The sequence below is a fragment of the Annulohypoxylon maeteangense genome (assembly GCF_022496945.1).
Source record: "Annulohypoxylon maeteangense strain CBS 123835 unplaced genomic scaffold GGS22scaffold_4, whole genome shotgun sequence".
Classification (NCBI taxonomy): Eukaryota; Fungi; Ascomycota; class Sordariomycetes; order Xylariales; family Hypoxylaceae; genus Annulohypoxylon; species Annulohypoxylon maeteangense.
In genome coordinates this window covers 1519241-1547066 of record NW_025953251.1, presented here as the reverse complement: position 1 = coordinate 1547066, position 27826 = coordinate 1519241, and the positions used below count along the sequence as shown (strand labels likewise).

Sequence of the window (27826 nt, the reverse complement as noted above, 5' to 3'; positions counted from 1 at the left end):
TAAAGTTAATGATTTAAAGTTGAAGAACTGTGGATCGTACCTGGCAGCCTGGATCGAAATTGTTCGTGGGGTAATAAGCCTAGGCCGTTTGAAGTAAGAGGACATCCTTATTAACTGAATATCTGTCCTTATATGCAAGATATACATATAGGTAGTTAATATGGTTATAATGGGTTCTAGCTACGTAATTTTGGGTTTGCTAGGTGACCCACAGGCTATGCAGGTGCCCTAGGATTCGGCGGCGCGCGGCGCAATCAGCTTCCAAGAGGAGCAAAAAGTGCAAGTTGTCGATTTCAACTTCTTGAATTGAACAAGCGCAGAGTCGAACCTAAATCCGACCGCATCGACCATTTCGACCGCATTCACCATCACATCAACCCAATCCTTCCACAGTTAATGCGTCCACACGCCAGAATTTCTGTGCTCGATCTGGAGCAAAAGGCCTATATTCCGCCGAAGCATTCGTCTCCGACTTGAGGCCGTCGCCACCGTTCGCCGCGACCATGTTGACAGAAATTGCTAGCTCCGCCATGGAGCTCCTCCGTATGTCACCCACAACCCGAACCATCTCTCATCATCCCTAAATACATAATTGCTAATTGTACGATACACTATAGGTCGGTCGGATGAAGAGACAGATCCTGATGGTATGATTACTACCTTCTATTCGTCGCGCGGCTCCAGGCACCGGTTTACCTATCGGTCTAATCTAACAATCATATAACAGGGACCAACTCGGAAGACAAGGAGTTATTCGCATCACGAGCCTTATTCATATCTATAATGCTTCTCGTCATTGCCTTCTTCACGAGTTATATGCTACAACAGAAAAAGGTCCAAGCTGTTCATGAAACAGTAATTTCCATCTTTGCTGGTTTGTCGCACACAACTACTGAAGAATCTTGTGGACAACGAATAACTAATAGTCAACGTCAGGGATGACCGTGGGGTTGATCCTTAGAGTGACTGCTGGCAACTCTATTCGACAGCTCGTGAGCTTTGACTACCAGATCTTCTTCAACCTCTTACTCCCTCCCATTATTCTAAACTCGGGATACGAACTACACCAAGCCAACTTCTTTCGAAATATCGGTACCATATTAACCTTTGCCTTCGCCGGTACCTTCCTATCCGCCGTCGTTATAGGCTTGCTGTTATGGCTATACACCCGAATACCCCTCGAAGGTCTCGACATGACTTTTGTCGACGCTATATCGGTTGGCGCAACTTTATCGGCCACGGACCCCGTTACAATCTTAGCCATTTTCAACGCCTATAAAGTGGACCCGAAGTTATATACCATTATTTTTGGCGAATCCATTCTGAACGACGCCATTGCTATCGTCATCTTCGACACCGCGCAAAGGTATGGAACCGAGAAGGCCGGATCATATGGAGTGGCTAGCTTTTTCGAAGGTGTGGGCATTTTCTTGGCCGTCTTCTTTGGCAGCTTACTTATCGGCGTCCTCATCGGTGTTGGAACTGCCCTTACTCTGAAGTTTACATATATCAGAAGGTATCCTCAAATTGAGACTTGTGTGATTGTGTTGATCGCATATGCAAGTTACTTCTTCTCCCAGGGTCTCAAATTGTCAGGTATGTCCACCCTTATTTCAACCTGACGCTATCGTAACTAAATCAAATTAGGTATCGTGTCGTTGCTGTTCTGTGGTATTACCCTTAAACATTATGCCTATTTCAACATGTCGCGACGAACACAGCTCAGTACCAAGTACTTCTTCCAAATATTAGCTCAACTATCCGAAAATTTTATATTCATTTATTTGGGATTATCGTTGTTCACAGATAACGACCTTCAGTTCCAACCTCCTCTGATCATTGTTACTATTATTGCGGTCTGTGCGGCACGTTGGGTTGCGGTCTTCCCACTATCGAAGGCTATTAATTGGTTCATTCATCATCGAGCGAGACGTCGGGGCAAGGAGGTCAGCGACGAATTGCCTTATAACTACCAAGCTATGTTGTTTTGGGCGGGCCTGCGGGGAGCTGTCGGTGTGGCGCTGGCTGCTCTTCTAAAGGGAAAGAATTCTTATGCTTTAAAGGCCACTGTGCTTGTGGTGGTGGTCCTAACTGTGATTATCTTTGGCGGCACTACGGCACGAATGTTGGAGATATTGGGTATCAGGACAGGGGTTGTAGAAGAGGTTGACAGCGACGACGAATTCGACATTGAAGCGGCTCCAGGGGGCTCTTATTATAAGCGGTCTGGAACCGGAATTGGGTATAACCCTAGGCAAAGAAATGGGTCGGTGCGCCTTGACCGTGTGGATTCCGGGAGAACTCGGCCAGCCGTAGAGCCAGAACGTGGAAGTTACGTATCAGGACACCGCTCACCGTCCTTCCCAACGTCGCGCGCTACAAGCTCGAGCCGTAAAGGCTCTCGCCAAGGTGGCCAAGGTGGTGATGATATGGAACGAGCAGATCTCTTTGGCCGGAATGGCAGTGTAACCGATTCCGACCTTGGTAGCGATATCGATACATCAGATCTCCCGCCCCCAGCACGTAAATCTACGCGGAATAAGTCAAGTCCTATCCTGACGCCTAGCGCCACGGAGGATGAGGAAGGAATATTTTCATATCCCACCTCGGGCCACCGCGATGCAATGCCGGTAACTGCCCGGGAAGCGATCAAGCAGCTATTTACTACTCAGGATCCTCAGGCATTGTTTAGGCAGCTCGACGAGGATTATATCAAGCCTCATCTTCTCCTGGATGGAGGGAATGGCGGCCCAAGTGATAGAAGAGGGAATGGAGAAGGAGGCTCCGGATCGAACTAAATATAGACGTTATGGTAGGAATTGGACCAATGACTACTTTACGAGCGAGTACTGTACACTATTAGATCAGAGATTCATCGGTATTATGTGGCGTCCTAGGTATTGTGTCTGAAGCGTAGTACGCTATGAGGTAAAATCTCGGGTTATTAGCATCGTGTAAACGTGTATATGTAATGATCATTTGGGGTTTACGCATCAATGATGATACATACTGCTGTACATACAACTTGGAACAAGACCTTGGAATCCCCGGGCCATGGGATGTGTACGTACAAATGTACCTACTAACTCTGTATAAGTCGTGGGGGATGAGGTAATGTTCAAATGTTGGCTGTGCATTAACAGGCTAGACCGGAATAAGTAAGGTTTCTAAACTTAGCCCCCTCCCTAAACCTAGGCGGGGTTATGCATCTAAAGACGTTCGAGATATACTTAGGTACCGCGTAGGCACACTTGTCCAAGAATATTAGGGGATCTAGTGGGGAAAATTACAGGTGGCACGGGCTGTTACGAAACAAGACTGGACAGAACTGGACGGGACAAAATGACCGACTCCATACGTCCATAGTACTAAGCCCACTAACCCCTACAAGTTCCACCACCTTTAATCCGTATATTGTATTGTACATAGAAAAGAAGCCTGGGAAACACACAGGCGACCAAGACGTTCAAGACGCTCAAGACATCGCCCTCTGGCGCATACCCTCCGAATAGATTCACCTTTACTCTCCAACTTCGGCTCGTCCTATCTGTATATCTGATATGCGTCAATTATAGCTGAAAGGCGCACCCTGTCTGCCTCCATGCCACACCTATCCGTAAAAAACGTCCCCCGATCGTGCCAGTGCCAACCTTTACCGACTCCCACCTACTCTCCTCAACGATATAAACCCTTGCCTTGATCCGACATTATGGCTTCATACGGAAATACTATGCCAATGGCCGCTCCTCGTCATGGCCAGCAGGCCGCCTACGGTGCGCCAATGCAGGTCCATGGCCAAATCCCCTTACAAGGACCACCCGCCCCTGCTGGCACCTTCGCTCCGGGTACCAAGATACAGGTCGGCAACCATAGGGTAGTGATTCAAAAATATTTGTCTGAGGGTGGATTTGCACACGTTTACCTAGTGAAGATGCCTCAACCCATCAATGGAACTGACCAAGCCGTGCTGAAGAGAGTCGCCGTGCCGGACAGGGAGACTCTTCGTGGGATGCGGACAGAGGTCGAAACAATGAAACGACTTAAAGGACATAAGACGATTGTTACATATATCGACTCACACGCATCCGAGCTAGGTGGTGGTGGATATGAGGTCTTCTTACTCATGGAATATTGCAATGGAGGAGGGCTGATCGACTTCATGAATACCCGGCTACAACACCGACTTACCGAACCCGAGATTTTGAATATTTTCTCAGACGTTGCAGAAGGGGTTGCTTGTATGCATTATCTCAAACCGCCTTTGCTACATCGAGATTTAAAGGTCGAGAACGTCCTAATTACGATGCATGGATCCCGAAGGAAATTTAAGCTGTGCGATTTTGGCTCGGCAGCACCGCCCAGAGCCGCGCCTCAGACGGTGGTGGAATGCCGTTTGGTGGATGAAGATGTTCAAAGACATACTACTTTACAATATAGAAGTCCGGAGATGATTGACGTATACCGAAAACAACCGATAGACGAGAAGTCGGACATTTGGGCTCTTGGCGTGCTTCTTTATAAGCTCTGCTACTATACAACTCCATTTGAGGAACAAGGGCAACTTGCTATATTAAATGCAAGCTTTAGGTTCCCTAGCTACCCGCCCTTTTCGGATAGGCTAAAACAACTAATTGGTAAGTTGCCTTACCGTAACTACTTACTCAACTTCCTATGCTGATTACAGCCTTAAAGCATCTATGCTGAGGGAAGACTTACGATCTCGGCCGAACATTTACCAAGTGCTCCGAGAAAGTTGCTTGATGCAGGGTATTGATGTACCCATACATGATGTACGTATAGACCTCATTTTCTACATGTATAATAGCACCCACCTAATATGTTCTAGATTTATTCTGGAAAATCCCAATCAGGAAAAGGCGAGAAGCAACCATCTTCTGGAAAGGAGGGAAGAGGTACTCCAGGCATAGGTGCAGTATATTCTCCACCACAGCAACCACAAACCCAGGCAATACCTGAGGTTACACCCATGAGGCGTGGAAGGCCATCTGCTGCTAGCCAATCCGCTCCAAGTCAACATACTCCAAAACTGGCGCCAAAACCAAGCCCATCTCCGGCGAGAGTCACAAACGGCGACCCGTTCGCTGCCCTTGACTCTAAAACAGGATCAAAATTCGACGCGGACGAATTATCGTCAAGATTTCCAACCCTCGATCAGTTCTCCCTCCTACACGATCAGGGCACTAAGTTTGATTTCGACAACCCAACTTCCCCTGCGGATCCGCAAAAGCAACTAAGCCAACGTGTTACCGACCAACTTGCAGACAATGCCTTTGCTAGACCCCAACCTACGGCGGGAGCAGCCCCTCCAGGCCAGAGACAGTCAACAGATTTAAATAGAGTGAGGTCGGTAAACGCCGCGACTGATATACAAAGGACATCTCCCCCGCCTGGATCTACGAATAAGCCTGGTTCTGCTCCTCCTAAGCCAACCGAAATGAGCCGTGCCTCGGCCATAATCTCTAGTAATCCTGAGCTCCAAGCTATCTCATCTCCGCCACAGACTTCCCAAGATACCGCAAAGCCGGGCATGGTGTCTATTGGGACGATGACCAGTGATACACCTCCCCCTGAAAGACAAATTCGGGACTATCCTCCTATTCACAGATTCCCTCCAGCAGACCAACAGCGCACATCGAGTTTGCCAAGACAGCAAGAGTCAACAGGCACTGGCCAAAGACGACCAGATATGGCTTACCCATTGCGACCCACCCCAACTCCTCGCCTTGATTCTATCCCGCCTCCACAAGGACACGCCCGACACTCTTCTTCATCGCGCCCATCCCTTGAAACCGGTCGACCGAGCGCTGAACAGCTAGACGCACTATCCAAACCACCAATCGGAGGGCGTCCCAGGCCTGTTAGTACTTATCTAGAATCTGATATGGATTACCTTCGGGAGCGGGAAGCGGCACCTAGACCACTCCGTTCCCCTGGATTTTCGCCAAAGCTACGTGGAAATTCTTCGTCGCCGAGGCTCGAGCCTCAAGACGACTCGGCAATAGAATCAAATGTGGACTTCCTCCGATCAATGGAGGACCCAGACGGAAAGAAGAAGGATAAGGGTGTTAAGCAACATGGGAAGCGTGCTAGTATCACATCCTTATCTGGTACTAAGAATATCCTTGCCGGGAGGTTTGGCGATGCTTTCAAACGGTTTGAGGGTAATCCTTCGGGTTCTGGTGCACGGACCCCATCTCCACTTAAAGATATGGAACGCCACGATCTCACCCCTATCGCGGGATCAGAGGCAACTGACGGCCGCAGCGATGACGGCCACCTTCTCGGGGAGCCCGAAATGACACCGGAGATGCGACGAGAACTCGAAGCCCAAGCTCTCGCCGAAGAGGAACGGCGGGTAGAGGCGGCAGCAGCCGAGTATAAGCAGCGAATGGCAGCGCGAGACGCAGGAGGCTCGTCAGCCCCGCTACCTAAGAGCATCGGCGGCGTGTCGCGAGCCGTGAGCATACAGAACCGCGTGCAGAACCTGTTAGACGAGTCCCAGAAGTCCTCGCAACAAGTCCAGCGCACGGCAACCGGCTACGGCAAGTTCTCAGACGCGGCCACAGTCAAAAGTCGTCCGGAAAAACAACTCCCTGAAGTCCCAAAGAAACTCGTCACCGGCAACCGTGGCAACGCCCCGCCCCTCAAACCCGTCTCTACGATCGAGGTTCCACGGGGTCGCGCCCCCGCCGACCCAACTTCGCCGAATAAACCCACGCTCCCGCCCAAACCTACGCATTTAAATAAACTGCCAACGGGAGGCGGGCGCGCTAGATCGCCTCCGAAGGGACGCGGTGCGGGACCCGCGCAGCGCAGTTCTTCGGAGCATTTGGCTGGTGTGGGGTTGCCGGGCCGTCCGATCCTCGATATGAGCTTTAAGGAGAAAGAGGACTATATACAGGATTTCACGAAACGGTTCCCGAGCTTGAGCTCGATTGAGATGGTTGAGCGTGATTTGGATGATGAGGCGGAGGGGACGGGGAGGCGGTGATGGGGTGGTGTGGTGGTAATTTAGGGGAGGGGAAAGATGAGTTAAGAGGGGGGAGGTGAGGTGAGAGGTGGTGAGAGCAGAGGAGGGAAGGAAGTGGATAGAAGATAGATGGTGTAGAGGAGGAGCCTCATATCAGGCATAGACGAGTTAAAGACAGCTAAGGCGTGCAAGATAGAGCGCAGCGCAGCGAATCGCGAAACTGGGGTGTGAAAGTTAGCCAGCCAGCCAGAGAGAGAGCCTTGTTTAGGTATACATATATATGTATGTATGTATGTGTGTATGTGCTTGACTTTTTTATCGCGAGGAGCGTTTGGTGTGTTGTTGGGGTTAGTCCCGCAGGCAAGCAAGCAGGCAAATGTTAGACGTGGATTGGCGTTCTAAAGAAAGGCAATTGAATAGTATTCCCCCGCACGTATGTATCGGGTTTGAGATTTTTGGCTGTTGCTGTTATGTATTGTTGTAATGATGGTTGGGTGCTCATGTTTGTATGTATGCTTTTGTTCTAGGTGGTGAGGTTTATATAGTATATATAATGGATCTAATGTCAGTAGATGTCTGGTTGTGTGTTGAATCGAGTAGATTGGTGATGCATATTAGATTTTCCCCTTGATGCCTTTCTTGATGTCTCATAACTTCGTTTTAAATCGCGATGATTGGAAGGTCAGTCCATAACTTCTCGTATTAACCTTGCAAGTTGATTTTCCAGCGCCGAATTGAAATAAACGTCGCGGATCAGCCGTAGCAAACTAAAGTACAGGAATCGAATGGGTATCGTGGCGAAACCGAAATTTTTAGCGCCGATAAGAAAGCAGGAAGTCCTCAGGAATATCGCCAGGAGTACCGTCGTCGGGTTTATAAAGAACCCTCAATCTCAACCCCTTTACCCCTTTTCCTCCTTTTTCCCCTTCCAGCACAAGCTACATGAAAATTTAGAATCCCCTCCACCAAATCCCATCCCTCCAGCAATTCCGAGCCAGCAAACTCTCCACCTCCAGCCTCCTAATTCTGCGTCAAAATGACATAAACGAACTTTATCTCCGGCATCTTGCGCAGGCACTTCTTAACCACGGGATCACTCTCATCCCAATTAAGCCGGAACATCAAACTCTCGTGGTCCCAGCCGTCCACATCAGGCGGATCATCAGGAAGCCCGCGGACATTGTCCCGCTGGTAGATCTCCGACAGCCACGCAAGCTTGTAGTCGAACCACAGCCCATTCCAATGCGCGCGACGCTGTTCCGCATCGAGCTCGCGCTCGATGCGCGTGAGTCCGTTGACGCACGCGCGCGTGTTATCCCACTCATCCGTCCGCAAGACATCCGCTACTCGCGCCACTTCCTGCGTATCCGTCATATCAACCGTCACAACGGAGTCCACGCCAAACATCGCCGCGATGGGAATCGACAAAAGACTCGAGCGCAGCGTGAACGTGTCGCGCGAGCGCGCCGTGTGGTTGAAGATGTTGAGGGTGCGCAGCGCGCAGCGCTCCTCCTGCACGAAGCGGAAGATGAACCGCAGGCCCGTGGGGTCCTGGTCCTCTGGCAGTCGCCACGACGCGTACGCGCGCATCGGGTCCCATTCTGCTGCGTCGTGCAGGTCTTCGACCCAGCTGCTGGAGCAGGCGTCGTGCAGGGTTAGGGAGGTTAGGTTGTGGAAGAAGTTGTCGTCGCGGAAGAGCCAGTGGATTTTGAAGAGGAGGTCGGGGATGGGTTTCCAGATGACTAAGGGGGAAGGGGGTGGTTAGTATGAGTATGTATGTATAGGTGTGGGCGGCAAGAGAGGAAGTTGGAGGGGGGGAGTGCTTACAGATATCTGTTGCGTGGTTGAACCAGCCGAGGGCTACGAACGGGTCTTTGGTGTAGTGGTTGAGGTAAACTCCTCGCGATTCGCGACAGACGTGGGCGATAGCCGGGGGAGGCAACGGAGTTATTTCTTCGTCATCGTCGAGCATGAGTGAGATGGCTCGACGAGGCACGGCTTTCTCCCAGATCATGATTCGTAACTCAGGGGGGAGTAGAGAGAATTGAGGGAAGGGTTTCACGGATGGTATGTCAACGGCATCTTCGTAGATGTACTCGTAGATCTCGCCAAAAGGCTTATCCATTTTGACGGCAACCCCTTTCAATTGAGTAAATTGTTCGATGTCGACAATATTGTCTACCCTCGAGGCTTCAAGAATAGGACAATAATGAGAATAGTGTTGTTTTGATTCGTTCTTGTCTTTTTCCCCGTGAATTCGGGTTATATTGTAAGAAAATCTTAATGGATTTTCTCTTCGTGATTCGAGAAATCTTTCAAAATCTCAAAATATCTTCAAATCTTGTTAGTAATTGAATGTGAAATTCTTCAAGATGATTAACCAGATACGGGAGTGGATATTAACCTTTAGATGATGAACCCCTTCGAGTAGCGAGTTCTTATTTCAAGACTAGGTAGTGAATTAATCGAAGATGATTGAAAGGGATTTGAAGAGTGATAATGATTAGAGGGAATTTTGGTGAATGAAGGAAATAGACGTGTGCTGGTGAAGATGTGGTAAGTCTGGAGGCCTAGTGAAGCCAAGGCGGGAATGTGTTTGTTTACCATTGATAAGATGAAAAAAGTAGAAAGGCTAAAAAGTTTTAAGGGCATGGAATTTAAAAACCAAGGTTATCTGATTAGTTGAATGAATGCAGTTAAAGTCAATGCAAATAGCCCAAACGTTAAGAATAGGGTTGCGGCAGACGCCTTCAAAACTGTGTGTAAAAGCCGCGTTTTTCTTGATATTTACGGCGATGCCATGTTAAAACGACCCTTGCCGTGTGCTCGTACGACTCCTAAGTACATTGGTTATCTCTAGCATTAGTAGACAATTCAGAAAAGAGCCCTGAAGATACGCATAGGCAGGTTTTTCCATGTCTTCTTTTCCATGATCTCCTCGGCATCATCATCAATCTCTAATGGGCGGGCACCGGCCATCAAGTCGATATCGTTCAGCTTAACCCACATCCGCCAGTCGCCACTATAAACCTTCCAGCCTAGGTATAACGCGATGACGATGGGGGCCGCAAGGTACTGTTCGAAGAAGTCCGCAGCATCAGGGGTGGCATTGGGTGAGGGCTAGTAGTTAGGTACATGTTAGCTATGACACCGAGATATCGCCAAGAAAGGGGTGGGGGAGGGGGTAAGGGAGAAACTAAGGTGAGGTAAGGTAGTCGGGTAGCAAAACTTACATAGAGAGCGTTGTAGAAAGTAGCGATCAAGCAGAGGGCGTTCAGGAACAGGCCAATAGCACTACCCCAGATTCCGAGAGGAGTACGGTACGGGATCTCCCTCAGATCGCGTCCCTGGGCATTCCATGCTAGTCGGAAACGGATATGGGCCAAGCAGCACGAGCCCCATACGAAGAAGTATGATAGACCCGAAAGCGAGAGGAGCCAGGTAAAGACATCCAATCCATTCGCAGCGACACCGATATAGCCCAGGAGACCAAATGCTAGCTGGATAACCACACACCATAAGGGTCGGCCGGCCTTGTCAACGTAGGCGAGGAACTTCGGCGCCATTCCTCGCTCGGCCATAGCTTGCATAGTTCGTGTGGAACCGAACGTGCAAGAGTTGGCGACGCTAATGACCGAGATGGTAATGACCGCATTAAATATCGAAGGTAGGACGGCAATGCCGGCATCTTGGATAGCCAAGACGAAAGGCGAATAACTCGAGTTGGCGCCGGACGAGTTCTTCAGACGCGCATCGTCCGACGGTAGGATGAGACCGAGGATGAGGAGGTTGATGATATAGAAGAAGGCGATTCGGAAGAAGACCTGCTTGGAAGCCTTGGGGATAGCTTGTCTAGGGTTTGACGACTCGGCTGCGGCGAGACCAACCAGCTCGGTACCACCGAAAGCAAAGGCAGCAACGACGAAGACGCCGGCGAAACCGTTGAAGCCGTTCTTGAATGCGCCCGGCTCGTACCAGTATTTGCCGCCAATGTAACCCCTATTGCCGACTCCTCCACAGTTTATTACAATGCCCAAGATGATGAAACCTGTACAAGCGGCAATCTTGATCATACTAAGAATGAACTCGACTGTATATTGTTAGTCTAATTGATTGAAGCCATATCTTTTATCAACCACTTACCTTCACCATAACCTCGCACACCGAAAACTTGAATCAGAGTTAGGATTACCAAGAAGACGGTGACCCAGATCGCGACATTGAGATCGGGTCTCCAGAACTCGATGGTAATGCCAGCAGCGATCAATTCGAACGGAAGAACCGTGAGCCAGGCGATAGCATAGTCCCAACCCATAGCAAAACCCCTGAATGAAAGATTAGCGCAAATAAGTCTATAGGCGAGGCGAAGGCGTACCAAGAGGGGTCGACGAATCGGACGACGTAAGTGTAGAAGGCACCATTAACAGGGTAGAGCTATGCACATGTTAGTAATCGAATGCTTCATATGCAAAGTGATTTGATAAAAATAAGGGGTAGAGGCAAGGACGCGCGAAAGGATTCTATACATACCACAGCCAACTCAGCAAGAGCTTGCATTGTGAACAGTAACATGATACCGACAATGAAGTATCCGATGATCTATCAATGTTACTACATTAGTACCAGAAGTAAAGCTGCCTGAACAGTAAGCAAGTTGGTGATGGAGAATATACCAATGCAGCCGGACCACCTTTGTAAAGAGCACTACCAGATCCGATGAAAAGACCAGCTCCGATAGCACCACCTGTCGCGATCGCATCAGTAAATAATTCCAAGTCTCCAAAAGACGACGCGCTTCAAGAAAGCCCTTACCAATCGCGATCATCTGCATGTGGCGACCCTTCAAATCGGTGTGAAGCTGCCCGCTCTTGTTGACGATACCGACCTCCTCGTCATGGCTCTTGGTCTGGTACGGTTGCGAGTTGACCGCAGCCTCATCTTTGACTTGTTTCTCCGTAGTGTCCGACATCGTTAGGAATTATCTGGGGGTTCGCCTCCCTAAGGCTTCGATGTGTTGGAATGGACAGGCTCGTTTTCGGGTCGCTGGATTAGAATGAGCGACGATAAGAAAAGAATGGTAGAAGGTAAAAAAGAGAGGATCGCAAAAAAAGCAATTGCGATGGAGTATGGTGGTCTGTTCGGGGTATATATGCCTGCTATGTATATATACTACATAGTAGGAAATAGAGATAGATAGATGTATGTATGGACGATACTACATGGAATAGGCCGTAGCTGTTTGTTAGGTAGTTCAGACCCCTGCTGCGCGACAGGGCGAGCATCATGGGGGTGCTGAGGAAGGAGCATTCGACTACAGATAGGTCTAGCTGTATTCATTACTATGTCCGCTAGGCAACATGGTAGAACCGTTTTAGCAGGCTTCTATCGTCTGGCGTTGTTGATCCTCTTCGTAAAAATATCACGCGGCTACTGAGATAATACATCCAATGAAAATGATGGCTTCGTTACCTGAACAATAAAATCGACAGGAAGACTAATCTGTGGACCGTCGAGACCAGAGTGGCGCGAGCATGAAGCTAGACAAATGAGCGACATGTCCGAGACATTTACTTCGGGTGTTAGTCTCTGTTGATCACCAGGTACCGTGCTCTCGAGTCTCGACATCTCAACTTTAGCCACCAGTCCTTGATGCTATCGGCATCAGTGAATAACCTCGTCAACAGTACCGAGTAATTCAGCTAAGCACGTGGTCCCCTGCTTTCTTGGGCAACGGGAGTTTGACGAGATATACCAGGGCTTCCTAGATATGTACCTAGTAGTTGTCGCCGGGCGGATTGACACGAATCCTTCACCGAAGCAAGGCAATTTAGATGATTATTAGGCGTTAGAGAAAAGGACCCTTACAATACCAGGTAGTGAAAGAGTAAAAGAGAGTTATGGAGAAATAGGCGCGTTCAGCTCCAGATTCTAGAACATGGAGCCGATAAGAAGGTTTAGGGGGATGGCATTTCTTGATTCCGTCCAATCACATAACGGTAGCCCTTGTCGTTTTCCAAGGGACCCCCAGTAAACTATATCTACAGCTTGCCAGTAGCGATCCACCCACCCGCATATCTAGCTCTTGAATAAACGTCACTCAAGAGTCTTGTGTCTTAAGCCTAAGGAAGCTAGAACCAAGTGGCTTCGGCGATATTATTGCTCTAATGGAATCGATCCTAGAGGGCGGGAGTGTATTTTATCAACCATTTAATTAATAACTAGTCAGATCTTCGATCCTAATAATTCCCCGGTCCCTGCCCAGGTGCCCTACTGATAAGACGAACGAATGAGGAAGGTCTTCCGAATTTACAGGTATACGATGCACACGCAGCCACTGCTTATCAGCAATTTCCACGAGCAGCACGAAGAAGGCTTGGTACGGGTCTGGTAGTCTCGTTTTAAAAAGTACCTTTCGCCGCGCTTGGAAAGGACTCTTCTCAAGCTTCCGCGACTAGTTGAAACTGTTGATACTCGAAGCCGTCTGAACTTGGCTTACTTCGGACTTGCCTTCGCACTTGGACGGATCGAGGATATATCTTGCTTCGAGATTCAAAATCGCTCTTGCGTCGCGTGATAATCACAGGGTTATCTAAACTACTTGGTCTACCGAAGACGTACGTAGTCCTACATACGCACATATACGTGGCGACTCGGCCGGATGCTGGGAGAAGAAAAGGTGTAGAAGACGGAGTTGGAGATCTGAATGCCAAGGAACTACGATTTGCATTTAACTCGTGAGATTATCATCCTATCAATACAGGATACTCCTACATTACTAGAACAAAGACCAGGTGAAGCAATCCGGGCACAGACTCAATGCGTCGTCATCCCATATTCAAGCATAAATAATTGACCTCACGCTAGCAAAGATCCAATTAAATATGCTATCTGGAGTTGCGCGGACACTACTAGTAGTCCCATTCCATCTGCCCAAAATCGTGTGTTTTCGGGGGGTTCTAGAAGGATGATAGCCGTTGGGGAAAACGGCGTTGTGCTGCCGTCCCTGTAGGGTCCACTGCATTGGCTATTTACTCCAATTTTTAAAGGCGACCGTTATTATTTCGTCCGACCATAGGTGCTTTTCATCGGTAGTACATTACTCCACATACAAACCCAGCTGAAGAAGCATGTACCCCTGATGATATTTGGATTGTAGGCAATTAGATGTATTACTCGTGATATGATAATACTGCTACTAGATATCATATATGGAAGTGCTGGTATAAGAATTTCAAACGTTACGAGTTAGTCAAGTACTATGTAAGTAATCAAATGATCGCGTTATTAAGAAACAGGGCAGTCCATCATAAAACTGCCCATCTCGAGTCACGTCGGAAAGCGATAGGTCTCGGAACCATTATTGACAAACCTCTAGTTGAAAAGAAGGCATACGGGTATCTCAACTTAATCAACATGATGTGTAATTCCCCGACATATGATGTCACATTGCGGCTCTTTAGAAAGGATCTGGCGATGCGCCTTATTTGAATCTGTTACCTAATGGAGTCAATTGAAGCGACCCAGCAATGCGGGTACCAAGATGGGAGGTAACTTCAAATAATATGTAAGCAGCCATTCCAAATAGGTAAGCTAGTACCTACCTAGGTAGGTAGGTGAGTAGGTAATCAATCTCGACTATAGTAATCCAAGCCGCCTAGTTCCGGTTGATTTCTCGATAGGATACTTGGCAATAAGTTATAACTAGTGTTATAGTGTTGAGATAATTTTATAAGGTTGTGGAATTGAGATTGAGATTGTAAGGGACCTCGGGATATCTTAGAGACCGTTAGCTTCGGTATCCCGGTGGTTACTAATATGGTAACTACGGGGTGATTAGCCCCTTTCTATGTGGGTATGCCCCCCTTTTTTACCTGGTGCCCCCTTTTGAGTAGGGCTTTTCCCACGCAGATTCTCTTCTCTACACATTATCATAGCTCAAATGCTTCAAAATAAGCGACAAGAGGTAGTAAATACATAATATATAATTTTTCGGCGTTAGCAAGTGCTTCACGACCTTCTCATCAGTTCATCCGCAAGATCCACTAGTGAGAAGTAATAAATAAGGAAAGCGCAGGTAGATAATAGGTATGTACAGGTTGGTTCAAATGAAGTTCCGTTCTTCATCTCGACGATAAAAGCTCTTTCCATCCGCTATCCTCGACTAGTCGCTAATATCCACTCCATCGTCGATAATAGCAATAGTAATTGGGTATTTAAGGGTTATTGGCGGCTCAATATTCCGCCCGGGAGCTTGTAGGAAGTTTATGTCTCTTGTGAAGATTATTGACAGCGCGAACAGCCAATCTCCTGATTAAGAGCAGTGATCCATATCACAGCCACTTCGCGTCACCCGCCGCACCGATGGCTGGCTACTTAGTAACCTCGTAGTTATAGTCCATCCAGACCGGCCTGCAATTCTGGTACGTTGGCTTTCAGCTCTTCGCTTACTTCCTTCCATACCAATTTCTGCAGTGCCCTTGCCTTATCGCTGTCGATGAGAGTGGCCGCTTTCCTATAGACACACATGATTTGTAAGTACTGACTCACAACAGTTGGATTGATACGGCAAGTTTTCCTTTATGTCATGACATACCGTCGATACAGGTCGCCAGCTAGCCAGTAACCGAAGAACTCTCCCTAAGATGCACATCATCAGCACATAATTCAACACTCGAGGTAGAATAGGCTCCTTGACCGTCAGGAGCAGGATATGCGCGCGTGAGTAGTCAGGAGTTCGGACCTCGCAGCCATCATACAGCAAGGATGGGAAATCCCCAACTCACATGATTCTCCTTCGGCTGCAGGGCGGCCGTGACGTAGATCCTGGCGCCCGAGTCGGCCGACTTGGCCGTTATCACCAAAGTTAGATAGACACAGAGCGCATGGAACCATGATCTTGAGGAAATGTGGCGGCCAATGTCAGTTCTGACCATTCCGGGACATACGCTGTTGACAACGACGAGAGGGCTGCTTGGGAGCAACAAACCACTAGTCAGCTCAGATTAGACGGACAGGCTGTGTTTGAGGGCTCTTTTCTCACTCGCCATCCGGCCCTCGGGCCAGTCTACTGATCTCCTCGATTGTGTACATAAGCAGGAGCTTGCTGATAGCGTAGTTGGGCTCCGCGTCCCAAAATCCGCTTGGCCAGTTTTCCTCTCTAGACACCTGTCCCAGGATGCCGTCCTTTCGCTGCGACCACTCGGACAGCTGGTTAAGGTCGGGGTATAGATGCTCGCGTGAGGTGAGGAAGACTAGATGTGCCGGCGAGGATCGGTGGTCGCGGGCTCCACGCATCCATCCCAGTAGAAGCAGGCCGATGAGTGTCGAGCCGATGGTGTTAATTTGGATTGACTTCTCCCTGGACCACTTGTTAGACATATATTAGGTAGGTTTCGACACGGGCGTGCCCAAATAGTATACTAGGTAGGGTTGTAGAGTCAAATAAGGGAGAGATGGGTAGTACCTACCATCCTTGGGCACTCTTTTCCAATTTACCTGAGCTGCAGATGCCGCCGTTCACGATCGCCACGTCTAGGTCGGCGGGTCCAGGGAGACTGCTTTTGAGCTTGATCATGAAGTCAGTACACGAATCGTAGTGTTCCAAGTCCAGCTCCAGACAGGAAATGTCGCCTTTGAAAGAGGGTCCCGCCGCTTCTTCTATGTGCTGTTTCGCTATATCCCCACGAGATGCTACGCGAGATGTGATGATGACATTAGCACCGAGGGTCGCGAAGTGCACGGCAGCAGCTAACCCGAGGCCAGAGGTGGCTCCGATTATGAGGACGGTCTGCCCGTCAAAGGTCCCAGTCGGGGGCAATGACGCAGGCACAAAACGCCCCACGGCCCGTTGTAGAGGTGCGTCAAGCAAAAGCGGCATGTCTTGGTAGGTTCTTGGCGTCTCAATTCTTCTATGGGTGGATTGAAGCTCGATGTATTATATGGTAGAAAGAAAGATCCTTAGCTGAATTTCCAGACGAGATATTCGAGTAATAAAGGGTACCTGCATGTATACGCAAGAGATGAGCATTCTAGGTAAGTATTTACCGTCGTACAATTAATTTAATTTCAACATGTATATTCGTCTTTTCATATACAATCCCTTGCTTTGTAGTAGGTCTTTGTAGCTGTTAGATATTGTACGTACCTAGGAGTACCTACATAGGGGCACGGTATTCTCGGAGATGGCCCCGCGCAGCACACCAACACAGAGGCTTTGTGTAACCCCAGCCTAACCATAGCCACCATTCGTTCTTCCCTTTTCACCTAGTAGGTAGCATGTAGATTGAAAAACTTCTCACACACCAATCTTAAGCTGCAGCAGGTGACCTGGGTACTTACTCATACTGACACCCCTCTATGGTATATTTGGTGGTGTCACGATGCAGCCGAGCAACTTTAACTCGCACATATTGATCCGTTTGCGTTTTAGGGCTGAAATGGAACCTCCCGAAAGTGTTGAAAGCCAAAGCAAAGCATTTGGTGAAGTTGTAATTCTTAAGATTGATGATGACTAAGTAGTCTAAGCACCTGGAAGTGGGCACCTAGGTAGCAAGGGGGACACTGATAAGATCTGTGCGGTAGAGCCGTACCTGCCACACGCAAAAACACTTGCTACAACACTTGCAATTGCCAGTTTGATAATCCCACACATGTCCCGTAGCTTACATTAAGTTATGGTGCGAATCCAGGCATTAAAATTTACGTTATTAAGTTAAAAATTTCATCGATTTATTTAAATGTTTTGAGGAATCGAATAAAAGGTACCTACTAGGTACTACACGAAGCTAGTGCTGTCCGGCGTTGATAGTGATGGCAGTGATGACGAAGGCCTCATCCCGCCGCCGTCAGCTCGCATGCGATCTCGACTTAGCGCCGGATATTAGTGATGGCCGTCACTTTGCAGCCCCATTCTCGGGCAAGGTACCCCACACCCGACATCCAGCACCCCTGAACCGGTGATAATTCCCGATGACTCAGCGAGCCGGACGACTTGATTAAGTTGGGCCTGTTCGTTGGTATCCGTTGCTGTGTTGAAGTACCCATGGGCCATGGTGGATGTGTTCTCCCCTGACAAGCGGCGTCAGCCAACATACTGGACATCGAATATGAGCACGGGGAGGTGTGCTGACGGCAGACGATACCGCCAACCCGCCAATTTATTCCATGTACTTCGTACTGCGCCATATACAGTATGAGCTCACAGTATTTCAAGTCGTCGGCGCCGCCACAACATGCAGCTTTCCAGCCATCGCCACGAACCGTCCAACTTTTTCTTTTGTCGCCCCGTTGTTAAAACGATACTTACCTAGAAATTGAGATCGAAAAGGAGACATGTAATCTAGCCGACTGGCCGATATGATCGGCAACGCGCATTTATAATCACATTTAGAGGCCAGGAAAAACTGAGGTGAAACATAGCTTTCCTTGTGTATATATACAAGCGGCAGGTACTTCATAGCAGGCACGTCATGACTGGCTCGCCAATTGCGTCAGCCATCTTTCTAGATCAGCCATGATGCGCTCTCCAAACATCTTATCAACAGCACAGTCCGGCCAGTTGGCGCTGACACACATTCCTCGGCCAGCGACGCTGATGGGGGCAAACTCGATAGCGGCAGCAGGTATCTCAGCGCTAAGGCCAAACTGTGCTCGATCGATCGACCACCTCTGGTCGTCGTCGGATTTGGTGTCGCCGCCGGTGGTGCTCAGTCTTCTTGACGTGTTGCCGTCCAGCACACCGACATTGGTCACCAGCCACGAGAACTGGCGCTTTTTCTTCGCCATGCTGCTCATCGTCTGCTGCCAGTCCGTCACATACTTAAAGACCCCGATGAGATCGTTTTGTAGCCCGGCTTCCAGCTTATGTACTATCTCCAGCCTATTCTGTGCCGATGCGGCCCAGAGCTCGTGTTGAAGGTCAGAGGACAGATCTCTGTCCTCGCTCGTATCGGCCGGTAGCTTGGACCGAATCTGCGCGACCAGTTTGGCGTCAAATTTATGGAACACTTGAGTCACGTAGTTGCTCACTACTCTGTCAGAGCGAGCCCACGGAGCGTCTGGCGGGGCGGGTGGCAGATTCCGCCGATGATCCATAATAGTAGCACATTGAAAGGCCGGGGCGACCGTGCTGTCAAGGCGCGATGAGAAGGCAAGAAGCGCTAACCCGTTTATCAGGCCGGTGATAGTAGTCTTGTTCTGTCGACAGAGACCTAGGATCGCACGTAGAGCTGCTTTATCTATAAAAAAAGCTCGGAACTGGGTCTTGTATGGAGAGGTGCGAATCGGACACCAGGCTGCTTGGGATACGTCCCAATTAAGAAACTGGGGCCGAATTTCCTCCCAAAACATTTTGGCGAGGTATGTGAGATCTACTGGAAGACTCTTTAAGCTCTCGATTGGCAGTGGAAGCAAGGGCGGCTCTTGAGGCAGTGTCAGGATATCGCCATCCAAGCCCGTCCGCTCGGATACTCCATTCTTAGCATTATTGAGCATCTCGAGGAAGTCTTCGTGGAACACCTTGGCACCTGCACCGTCGAATTGGGGATGATTCCAAGTGAGTAGGACCTCCATAGTAGGAGCATCCCCTTGCCGAATGATGGTAATTTTCCAGCCCGGCTGTTTAATAGAAAGGTCTGGAAAGTATTCGTCGAGGTGAGTGCGAAAGGTTTCCTGGACTGTTTGTTCAAAATCGTCGTGCTCTCTGATGTAAAGCCATTTTATATGTTGCGTTAAGTCGAGATTCTGCAGCTGAATCCACGAGGGAGTCTTGGAAGTTGCATTCACCATGCCGACTTGCAGCATCGGATGTCTCATAACGGTATCCACGACAGCGACCTTGACTACCTCCTCCAGTTCGGCCCGTGAATCTGCCGGCGCAAGACGTGACGGGATTGCATAGCGACAAGAGAGGACAGTGCCACGATATTGGTCCAGTAGATACATGGCCAGTTGGTACGCCTCGCTAGACAAGTGGTCGTAGGTTAGATGGGCCAAGATTCCATGTCAGTATGTAATAACGGGTGCTTACTTTATTCCGAATTTGCGCAGCACCTTCGTCTCTGTGTCATGGTTCGATCCGTTTGCCATGGTTCGTAGCTGACTTAGCGAATCTAAAGGAGACGGAGCTGATAAATGATCGATTACTACCAGAGCACGCGTTTAATAGGTATCGTTGCGATAGCCTCGATTCGAACTTTGCGACAGGTTCGGCCACATGATTGAATTTGAAACTGAGAAAGCGTTGTTCTGGAGATTACCTTACCCAGGTGCCTGGTAGACAGCATCCCTTGATATGAATGTATGTATCCATGTACCTAACACAAAGGAACAAACCAACGATACTATGTGTAAGTACCTACCTACATACCTAGTTAAGCACCAACTACCCTACATACCTAATGCAAGGAGAAGCAATTGCTGGAGCTCAGAATCCAATCTACTCGGGCCATATATGATGATGCTTGTGTTGCTAGCTCTGAGAGTTGGAGCATCCATGCTCATTTGGAAATCTTGCGCCTAACATTATAACAACTGGTTTATACATGACATAAATGCGTGCTGTGGTTTATAAGTGAATAATCAGAGTAAATAATCATGAATATCATCATAGGCTTTTACGTTGACGTTATCCTAAGTTGACGCTTTACCGGCCCGTCTAAAGTCACGGTAATCCACCTTATAAGGCTATACCTAGGTCGAGCTAATCCTGTAAGTACCTACTTTAATACTTATACAAAGCCTACGTAAATTCAAGTATCTTTCGACTAGGGACCTTCTTATCGTCAGCCTTACTGTCGCCTCTTTTAGCAACAAGTCGAAAAGGTACTTACCATACCGTCACCCGGTGGTAGCTCATAATGATTAAATTCCGCAAAAACAGTTGCCCTCTATCATAACCGCTGCTTCATTTAAGATTGGTTGTAGATTCAACAATCATTAGAAAGTCAAACAATCATTAGAAGGTCAAAACAATCATTAGGAGGGTCTATTTGGATGGGTCCTTATACCCACCCACCCCCCCTCGTCACCGTCCCTACTACCTACTACTACTACTACTACTACTACTACTACTACTACTATTTACAAGTCACCGAATTTACTATTCTACGATTCTACTGATCTACGAGTCTACTGATTTGCGAGTCTACTGATTTACTGATCTACTGATTTACTGCTACTAATCTACAAGTTTACTAATTTATAAGTCTACAGGTTTACAGGTCTACAAGTCTACAAGTTTATAGGTCTACGCGTTTACAGGTTTACAGATACTGATCTAGTAATTTACTAAGCCTAGTGTAACGGTGATAATAATGATGAAGTATTGGTAGTTTTGGTGGTGGTAGTGTGTGGGTGTAAAATAAGAAGGGAAAAAATCTTCAATTTTGTAAAAAGTGATGTTGTAAGGAAAAGGAAAAAGGAAAAAAAATATCCTAAGTTTTTTTCTTTAGTAAAGTGTTCTTGTTGTTCCTGCGAAATGTGGGTCTTATTATTATTGTAGGTGGTGTAGCAGGTGGGGAGGGACGGCGATGTTGAAGATCTTGAAAAAAAACTTAGAAGTTTAAAAAATAAAATGTTGGAGGGTGGCGGGTGGGAAATAATAGTATCGTCGACCTTGCTGCCGCCCAGATCACCTGACTAACGGCCCGTTTCTACCTGTTTTTTTAGTCCGCCAGCTGTAAAAAGTGAGTAATGATTCCTATTTTCTTAATGATTGTTGTAGGGACTAATGATTGTTCGAATTTACTAGCGTCTTCTAATGATTATTTAGCTTTTTAATGATTGTGAGGTTTCACTATTTGCCGCTATGGTAGATTTAAATACGCATTATAGATATCCATAAGACTAGCCTAGGTTAGGTATAGTTTGCATGGGTTACCATGAATTTAGCCAAAGACACCGTGCCTTTAAACGAACCGCGATTTACGAAGGGGTATTGGTGCCAAAGGTGATCCTCTCAGTAACTCCGACGCTTCCGGCGTTAGTTGGCTACAAACTCCGGTGAACTCCAGTAAACCCCGCTAGTCCCAAAGCCCAATAGACCACGGACCACCTGGCTGGCAGAACAGGAATTATTACCTAACATGCTATGATTACATAATCGATGTCTTTCAAATTACTTTGATCGTGGCTTTAAACTACGCGCCTCTAATTTTATTATTTTATGAAAAAAATCCAAAGAAGTTGGAATTGATCTCTTTTAAAATAATTAAATTTAGTAACCGCGTCCAGAGACTTAATTCAGTATAACGCTCAAGTTGACCTACCAAATGGATTACGGGACCTAACAAAGTGAGAGCCTTTGGAACTCACGCTTTCCGAAGGACAAGAATATATCATTAGAATCATTGCTGAGGACGGTGCGGACGTCGACCGTTGATTCAGTAACGGTTTAGCTTTCATGCAAAGAGGATTGAACAACGCTGGATTGAGAGCACTCTTGTAATTTTGGCCTGAGTTAGATGTCAAGTCGGATAGTGACGGCGTGCCGCTCTATGACGTCGACGAGGAGACGCCACTTGCGAATGTCAAATTACTCGTCCACGCGGGGTCTGATATTCACCTTACGAATCACGCCGTTTACGAGTCCGATATAGACGGATGGGTTCTTTATACTGGGCTGCAATAGTTGTTGGAATTTATCACACGAGCGGAAGAGGGAATCGATTCAAAATGATCAAGATGCTGCTAATCCATGGTGCGGATAGGATTGTCACATCATGTATCAACGGAAAGGAGTTTATACCAGCGAACATTGTGAGATATTGCAACCATAGCTCTGCTATCTTAGAACTCATGGCTCCAGGCGATGAAAGGGATCGGCAGCTAATCGGCGATAGTTCACTAGCCTCATAAGGCCATAAGCCCCTAGGAGACCAAAGATGCGAGCAGGCTAGTACGACTTCTGTATGTACCCAGGTAAGTCGATTATGTCTTGTATCGTTTCCAGTTCAACAATACAAGCTAATAACTCTATCAGAGGATATAGGGCTTGTTTTGTCAATGTGACTTTGCATTTTGCCATGTTATACCTAATTTGAAGGATAAGATACATTCACCCGACCACGAGTTTGGGAAGATTGGCCCGGAATTTGTTGTGGATGAAGTACCGTCCCACTCTCGAAGCCTTTCAGCTGACTCGTTCTTAAATGAGACTTCGAACTCATTAGACAATGATTCTAACGATGGTAACGGTGGTGAGGTGATGGGACCCAGACGAATGAAGCATGAACGAGTGGTGTCATGTACGCGTGCGTGTCAGGATTCAGGTTTGTAGAAGTTAGATAAATCGTAGAAGAAAAGTTCGAATTCTCGATGCTATTAATACATATTTGCCTGGGATTGATCGCATTTACACCATCTCCTACATTCTCCCTCACAGGACTATCATCTTTCCGAGCAACGCCTTAGGTACTCTTAACATGTAGGTACCTACTCCGAACATTTAACTAGCAGCCTAGCTTTAAACAGTTATAACAACTCACTTCCAAATTACAAGGCTCTCTCCGATGATATTAGAGTGCATACTTCCATGTCACCTAAAACGGCAATTCAAGGCTGCCGAAAGCTGAACATCACGCCACCCACGCATCCAGGACAAGAAGCGCAAAAAAAGTTAAGGACCCATAATAGCCACCATAAAATGCCCTTCCCCTATTCAAGAGCAAAATCGTACGATGGTGGTGAGATACCGCTAGGACCCTAACAACAACCTACGTCAGATCTACACCTCCAAGTGCCTAAAGGAACAAGTGGAATCACCACCGCAACAACCAACGACCCTCGAAGGAACAGGACAGCGGCGCTTTCAGGCCGCCGGTCGCCGTCGTCCACGAAGCCTCGGTGTCGCGACGCAAGGGAAGGATTTCGACGATGTCCGCGCAGATAGGGGGATGTCAGGCTAGGCACGATATCTCAGTCAGGCCACCATTTCCGCAAACACACGTACGCAGACACATATCACCACGGAGACAGGCTGTTCCCGAAAAAAATAGAGAGAAAAAAGAGATCGGTAGTTCAAATCTGCACGTGAGCTGTCGATACCACATGACACGCGTGCACTTCCCTCGTCTGCCTCCGCGAGGAAACTACTCCACGGACGCTACCGCCGCGGACGCTCTTTCCCGCCTCATATGACGCGTCGTACGGGAGTGGTAAGTACGCTCAGCTCGCCCATCGCCGTCGCTTCCTGGAACGGAGGCCGACGGCCGATATTCTCGACAAGTGAGGATATGGGCAGATAGCGCATAATCAGGCTACATCGGACGAGACGAAAAGTGTGATATGTCGAATCTATTGCCTAGTGTGAAGGTCATACACTAGAAGATTCCTATGTAGGAATGCATGTATGAATACGGCGCCCAACTACGACCCTATGCCATAACCACCTACATGCCAGCCTAACTCAAGCATACCCATACGTATGTATGTACGTTAGCTCGACATCCCCAAATCACTAGCCTCCCCAAACATCAACGAATGTAACCCCGGCAAGGACCGGTCTCTCCATCGGCTCGACCATCCCTTTCTCACACATCAGCAACCACACAGCATCAGGATCAACCGCCTCCATCGCGGCCCGAGCCTCGGCATTCGTCGGCAGGGAATCCGCCATCAGCAGGAGGATCTGATCGAACACGTCGTCGTCGATCTGAACAAACGACACAACAGCAACCAGGAGCTCCTGCACCGCCTCCCAAACGCGAACCGCCTGCGTAAACCTGCCTAACCCCGCGCTCGAAACGACGTCTGTAGCCTTGCTTACCTCTCTCCCCTCGATGCCGTTCCGGGAACGGATGGGGATCAGCAGGCCTTGGTCTAGTTTACTACCTCTGGTCTCGACGACTCTCCTTTTACTATTCGCTTGAGCTGCGTCCGCCTTGACTTTCCGGCACCACTTGCCGAGGTTGTCCCACCATTCCGTCTTGATCCGTGTGTTGAGGAAGTCCCCGGCGCTCTGGCATAGCGCGGCTAGGGCTTTACATGCCGACGTGACTACGAACGGCTCTGAGTCGTACAGCCGCTCGACTAGGACTGGCCAGACGGAGTTGACTAGGGGTAGGAATGCTTCCTCGTCGGGTGATAGTGCCGGGCAGACGGTTGCCAAGAGATCGAGTAGTGACTTTCGTAATGTGGGGGTCGGTGATGTAAGGTAATGTTGCGTTAGGTCGGTGATGCGAGCGAGGATCTTGAAAGTGGGTGTTTTAGGTGGTGGTGGTTTATTGACTTCGGCGCCAGGTTCATCATCCTCGTCTTGGGTCTCAACTGGTTCCTTTCCCTTCCAAGGATGTTTCGGATGAGGCCCAATCTCCTCCACCTCTACCTCTTCTAACTGTTGTTTATGCCGTCTTTCGATACGGCTAGAGAGAATGGACTCGATATCTTCGGTTGTGACAACAGGTTGTAAGTTTTTCCGATGATCTTTTGCCGACGACTTTACCGCTTCTAGCAGCAAATGATCAGATTGTGATCCTTGCTGCACCACTTCCGTAAGGACACTAAACAGACTTTCCACGAAAAGAGGGTATCCATGGTAATTATCAAGAGCCGCGAATATCGAGGCAATCACGTCATCAAGGTATGGTATCAATCGTGGACCAGTAAGTTTTACCATCATCCGCAGAACTTGAGTCGACGCGGGAGATATATCAAACGTGTTCAAACGCAAGGATACTGAATTGACCATGTAGTCAACATTGTCAATGATTAAGTCCGTAACGCTAGAGTATCCGCACGAGGCAGCGATATTGTTGAGACTAATGATCGCATGATCGCGCAGTTTTGGAACCCCTGAGCCTAGAAGTGTTGTAATTGGATACAGCACATCAATTAGTTCTGGGCGAAAGCTTTCCTTCATTCTCGACGCGGCAAACGTCGTAACTTCTAAAGCCTGTGCCTGCAGTCGCCAGTCAATATCTTCTGACTCATCCTGTGAATCTAGAATAGCGACCGAGAAGGAATATAGTTCTTCGAATATAGACTCGCTCTCCTCCGGTGGACCTGTCGCGGAGCTTAGGTCGAGGAAATCGTCGAGATCTGAATGTTGAGATAAACTTGACTTCACTAGCTCGAAAGCCATCCAATATGAGGCAACCTGACTTGGTCCAGTAAATTCTCGGGCATAGTTGAGCAGGTCGTCTGCTAGTTTAGTTTGTTGAGAAATAGATCCAACCTTTGACAAAAATTCCAGAAGCGCCGTTCGTGTAGACCGCTCTGTTTCCTGCGCAATTAGTACAGCTGGGAAGGTATTGGGTCCATCACGTCTAGCCAAATTCATATCCAACTCAATGGCGTTCGAAGGAAGCTCCGACATAGTAGTGGGCTTTGATGCAAGGATAAGCGCGGTGGCGCTGTCCCTTAGAGACGCAGCCAATGAGTCATCTAGGATGGACGAGTCAATCTGAAGGGTCGTGATGAAATGTTGACCTTTCATGAGGTTCCGGATGGCTTGTTGTTTGACCTTATTATCACTGGATTGCATCAATCGAGGAAGGCTCGTCACCCAGTTATATATCGCAGTCTTAATCGTATCTGTGAATTCTGGATAGATTCTAGCGAGATCAGTCAAACTCGTCTCGAGTACGGATTTCTCGTTTTCGTCATCGGCGAGAATCATTGCACTCTCGACTAGTATCGATGTACAGTCTGTAAGGGAATGGTGGCATTCGTCCAATAGAGTGATACATAACCTTTCTAAGGCAGATCGAACGTCGTCTAAATCAGCATTTCGTAGCTTTAAAACGCTTGAAAGAGCAAGTTTTATCTTGGCCGTAGTTGCTTTCAACCATGAAGCTGTTAGAACGCCACTCTCGCTACCACTTTCATTTTTCACCGAGGCCTTCCCCTTAACTATTCCCATTACTTTTATATCTCCTAGGACCTTCGTGAGGACATCTCGCAAAGCATTAATGCCACTAACTAAGACTCTTCTCTGATTTTTTAACGAGGTGGGAGGTGTAAGAAGTTGGCTTAGGGATGACACTATTCCGGGTAAGAAAGTGGCTAATGCGGCATGGTCCCTGATTGCGACCAAAAGTGCATCTAGCGTCTTCAGCGCCTCAAGACGAATATCGGGCGTTCTCCCCTCCGTAACACCATCAAGTACGATGGTAACAGCATGACCTAAAGCAGGTACAGCATTCGTTTCTACAAGTGCTGCTGCTCCGATTGACGAGGATCCAGCGGCTTGAATCAATGAGGTTAAGGTCATGAATGCCTCTAATTCGGTTTCTTCCGGAATAGGGTCCTTTCTTTTTTGTCCAGGAACACCACCGATGATGAAGGTAAGGAATATGAGAAGCTGCTGAGAAAGATCTTGTGAGATCTTAACCTTCCATCCATGCTGAATTAACACCCGTAGGCATTTGATAGTGAGCTCCGTCAGTCGGATAGGATACTGCTGCTGATGGAGCAGAATGTTGGACAGTGGGAAGAAGACATATTCAGCAAGCTTCTCATCTAACACAGAGGCATCGGCATTTACTTGGCGATCTAGAATAGAATAGAGGTCTTCCACCAAGCCTAGTAGTTCTTTCGCGCTCGCTCTCTTGTCGGGCGCACGAACGGCCAAATTGATGATGGCGACGCATCGTGGTTTCAGCTACCCCAAATTAGTCATACGCTTCTATCATTAACGATAATGCACTGCAAGGGCTTATCAAACCTCCTTGAAAAACTCATTCCTGCAGGCCGAGTGATTACTACTAGCCATCTTGAAATGTTCTCATCATTTTCGTCAAGAGTAGGTTTGTTACCGTTGAAGAATGTGATGAGAACAACAATAAATTTTGGAAGAATGAACACTTCAAGATCTTTTGTTCAATTACCTAAGTCACA

At 48.0% G+C, this 27826-nt stretch overlaps 7 protein-coding genes across 7 annotated transcripts; 2 read left to right on the top strand and 5 right to left on the bottom strand.

The window, feature by feature from the left end:
- Positions 1-277: 277 nt before the first annotated feature.
- Positions 278-3094, top strand: GGS22DRAFT_157335 (sodium/hydrogen exchanger). The gene is made up of 5 exons (XM_047960488.1): positions 278-543; positions 618-647; positions 728-874; positions 937-1596; positions 1648-3094. Exons 1-5 carry the CDS (start codon positions 504-506, stop codon positions 2796-2798), a joined length of 2028 nt encoding a protein of 675 aa, XP_047821344.1. The 5' UTR covers positions 278-503; the 3' UTR covers positions 2799-3094.
- A 517-nt stretch (positions 3095-3611) lies between these two features.
- On the top strand, positions 3612-7201 carry GGS22DRAFT_110474 (kinase-like protein). Its single transcript, XM_047957931.1, has 3 exons — positions 3612-4634; positions 4693-4790; positions 4847-7201. The coding sequence occupies exons 1-3, from the start codon at positions 3710-3712 to the stop codon at positions 7010-7012; spliced, it is 3189 nt and encodes a 1062-aa protein (XP_047821343.1). The 5' UTR covers positions 3612-3709; the 3' UTR covers positions 7013-7201.
- An 810-nt stretch (positions 7202-8011) lies between these two features.
- On the bottom strand, positions 8012-9116 carry GGS22DRAFT_198753 (uncharacterized protein; the record flags this gene model as incomplete). The annotated part of the gene is made up of 2 exons (XM_047966174.1): positions 8012-8733; positions 8819-9116. 2 exons carry the CDS (start codon positions 9114-9116, stop codon positions 8012-8014), a joined length of 1020 nt encoding a protein of 339 aa, XP_047821342.1.
- A 638-nt stretch (positions 9117-9754) lies between these two features.
- On the bottom strand, positions 9755-12189 carry GGS22DRAFT_110459 (amino acid permease/ SLC12A domain-containing protein). Its single transcript, XM_047957930.1, has 7 exons — positions 11804-12189; positions 11665-11735; positions 11522-11590; positions 11367-11425; positions 11135-11316; positions 10225-11081; positions 9755-10111 (listed from the first exon to the last, which is right to left on the bottom strand). The coding sequence occupies exons 1-7, from the start codon at positions 11958-11960 to the stop codon at positions 9866-9868; spliced, it is 1641 nt and encodes a 546-aa protein (XP_047821341.1). The 5' UTR covers positions 11961-12189; the 3' UTR covers positions 9755-9865.
- A 2791-nt stretch (positions 12190-14980) lies between these two features.
- On the bottom strand, positions 14981-17090 carry GGS22DRAFT_157330 (uncharacterized protein). The gene is made up of 5 exons (XM_047960487.1): positions 16459-17090; positions 16032-16349; positions 15775-15958; positions 15585-15628; positions 14981-15503 (listed from the first exon to the last, which is right to left on the bottom strand). The coding sequence occupies exons 1-5, from the start codon at positions 16866-16868 to the stop codon at positions 15380-15382; spliced, it is 1080 nt and encodes a 359-aa protein (XP_047821340.1). The 5' UTR covers positions 16869-17090; the 3' UTR covers positions 14981-15379.
- A 1156-nt stretch (positions 17091-18246) lies between these two features.
- On the bottom strand, positions 18247-20077 carry GGS22DRAFT_198751 (uncharacterized protein; the record flags this gene model as incomplete). The annotated part of the gene is made up of 2 exons (XM_047966173.1): positions 18247-19952; positions 20019-20077. 2 exons carry the CDS (start codon positions 20075-20077, stop codon positions 18458-18460), a joined length of 1554 nt encoding a protein of 517 aa, XP_047821339.1. The 3' UTR covers positions 18247-18457.
- A 4209-nt stretch (positions 20078-24286) lies between these two features.
- On the bottom strand, positions 24287-27756 carry GGS22DRAFT_110424 (ARM repeat-containing protein). Its single transcript, XM_047957929.1, has 2 exons — positions 27654-27756; positions 24287-27590 (listed from the first exon to the last, which is right to left on the bottom strand). Exons 1-2 carry the CDS (start codon positions 27699-27701, stop codon positions 24447-24449), a joined length of 3192 nt encoding a protein of 1063 aa, XP_047821338.1. The 5' UTR covers positions 27702-27756; the 3' UTR covers positions 24287-24446.
- Between the last annotated feature and the right edge of the window lie 70 nt (positions 27757-27826).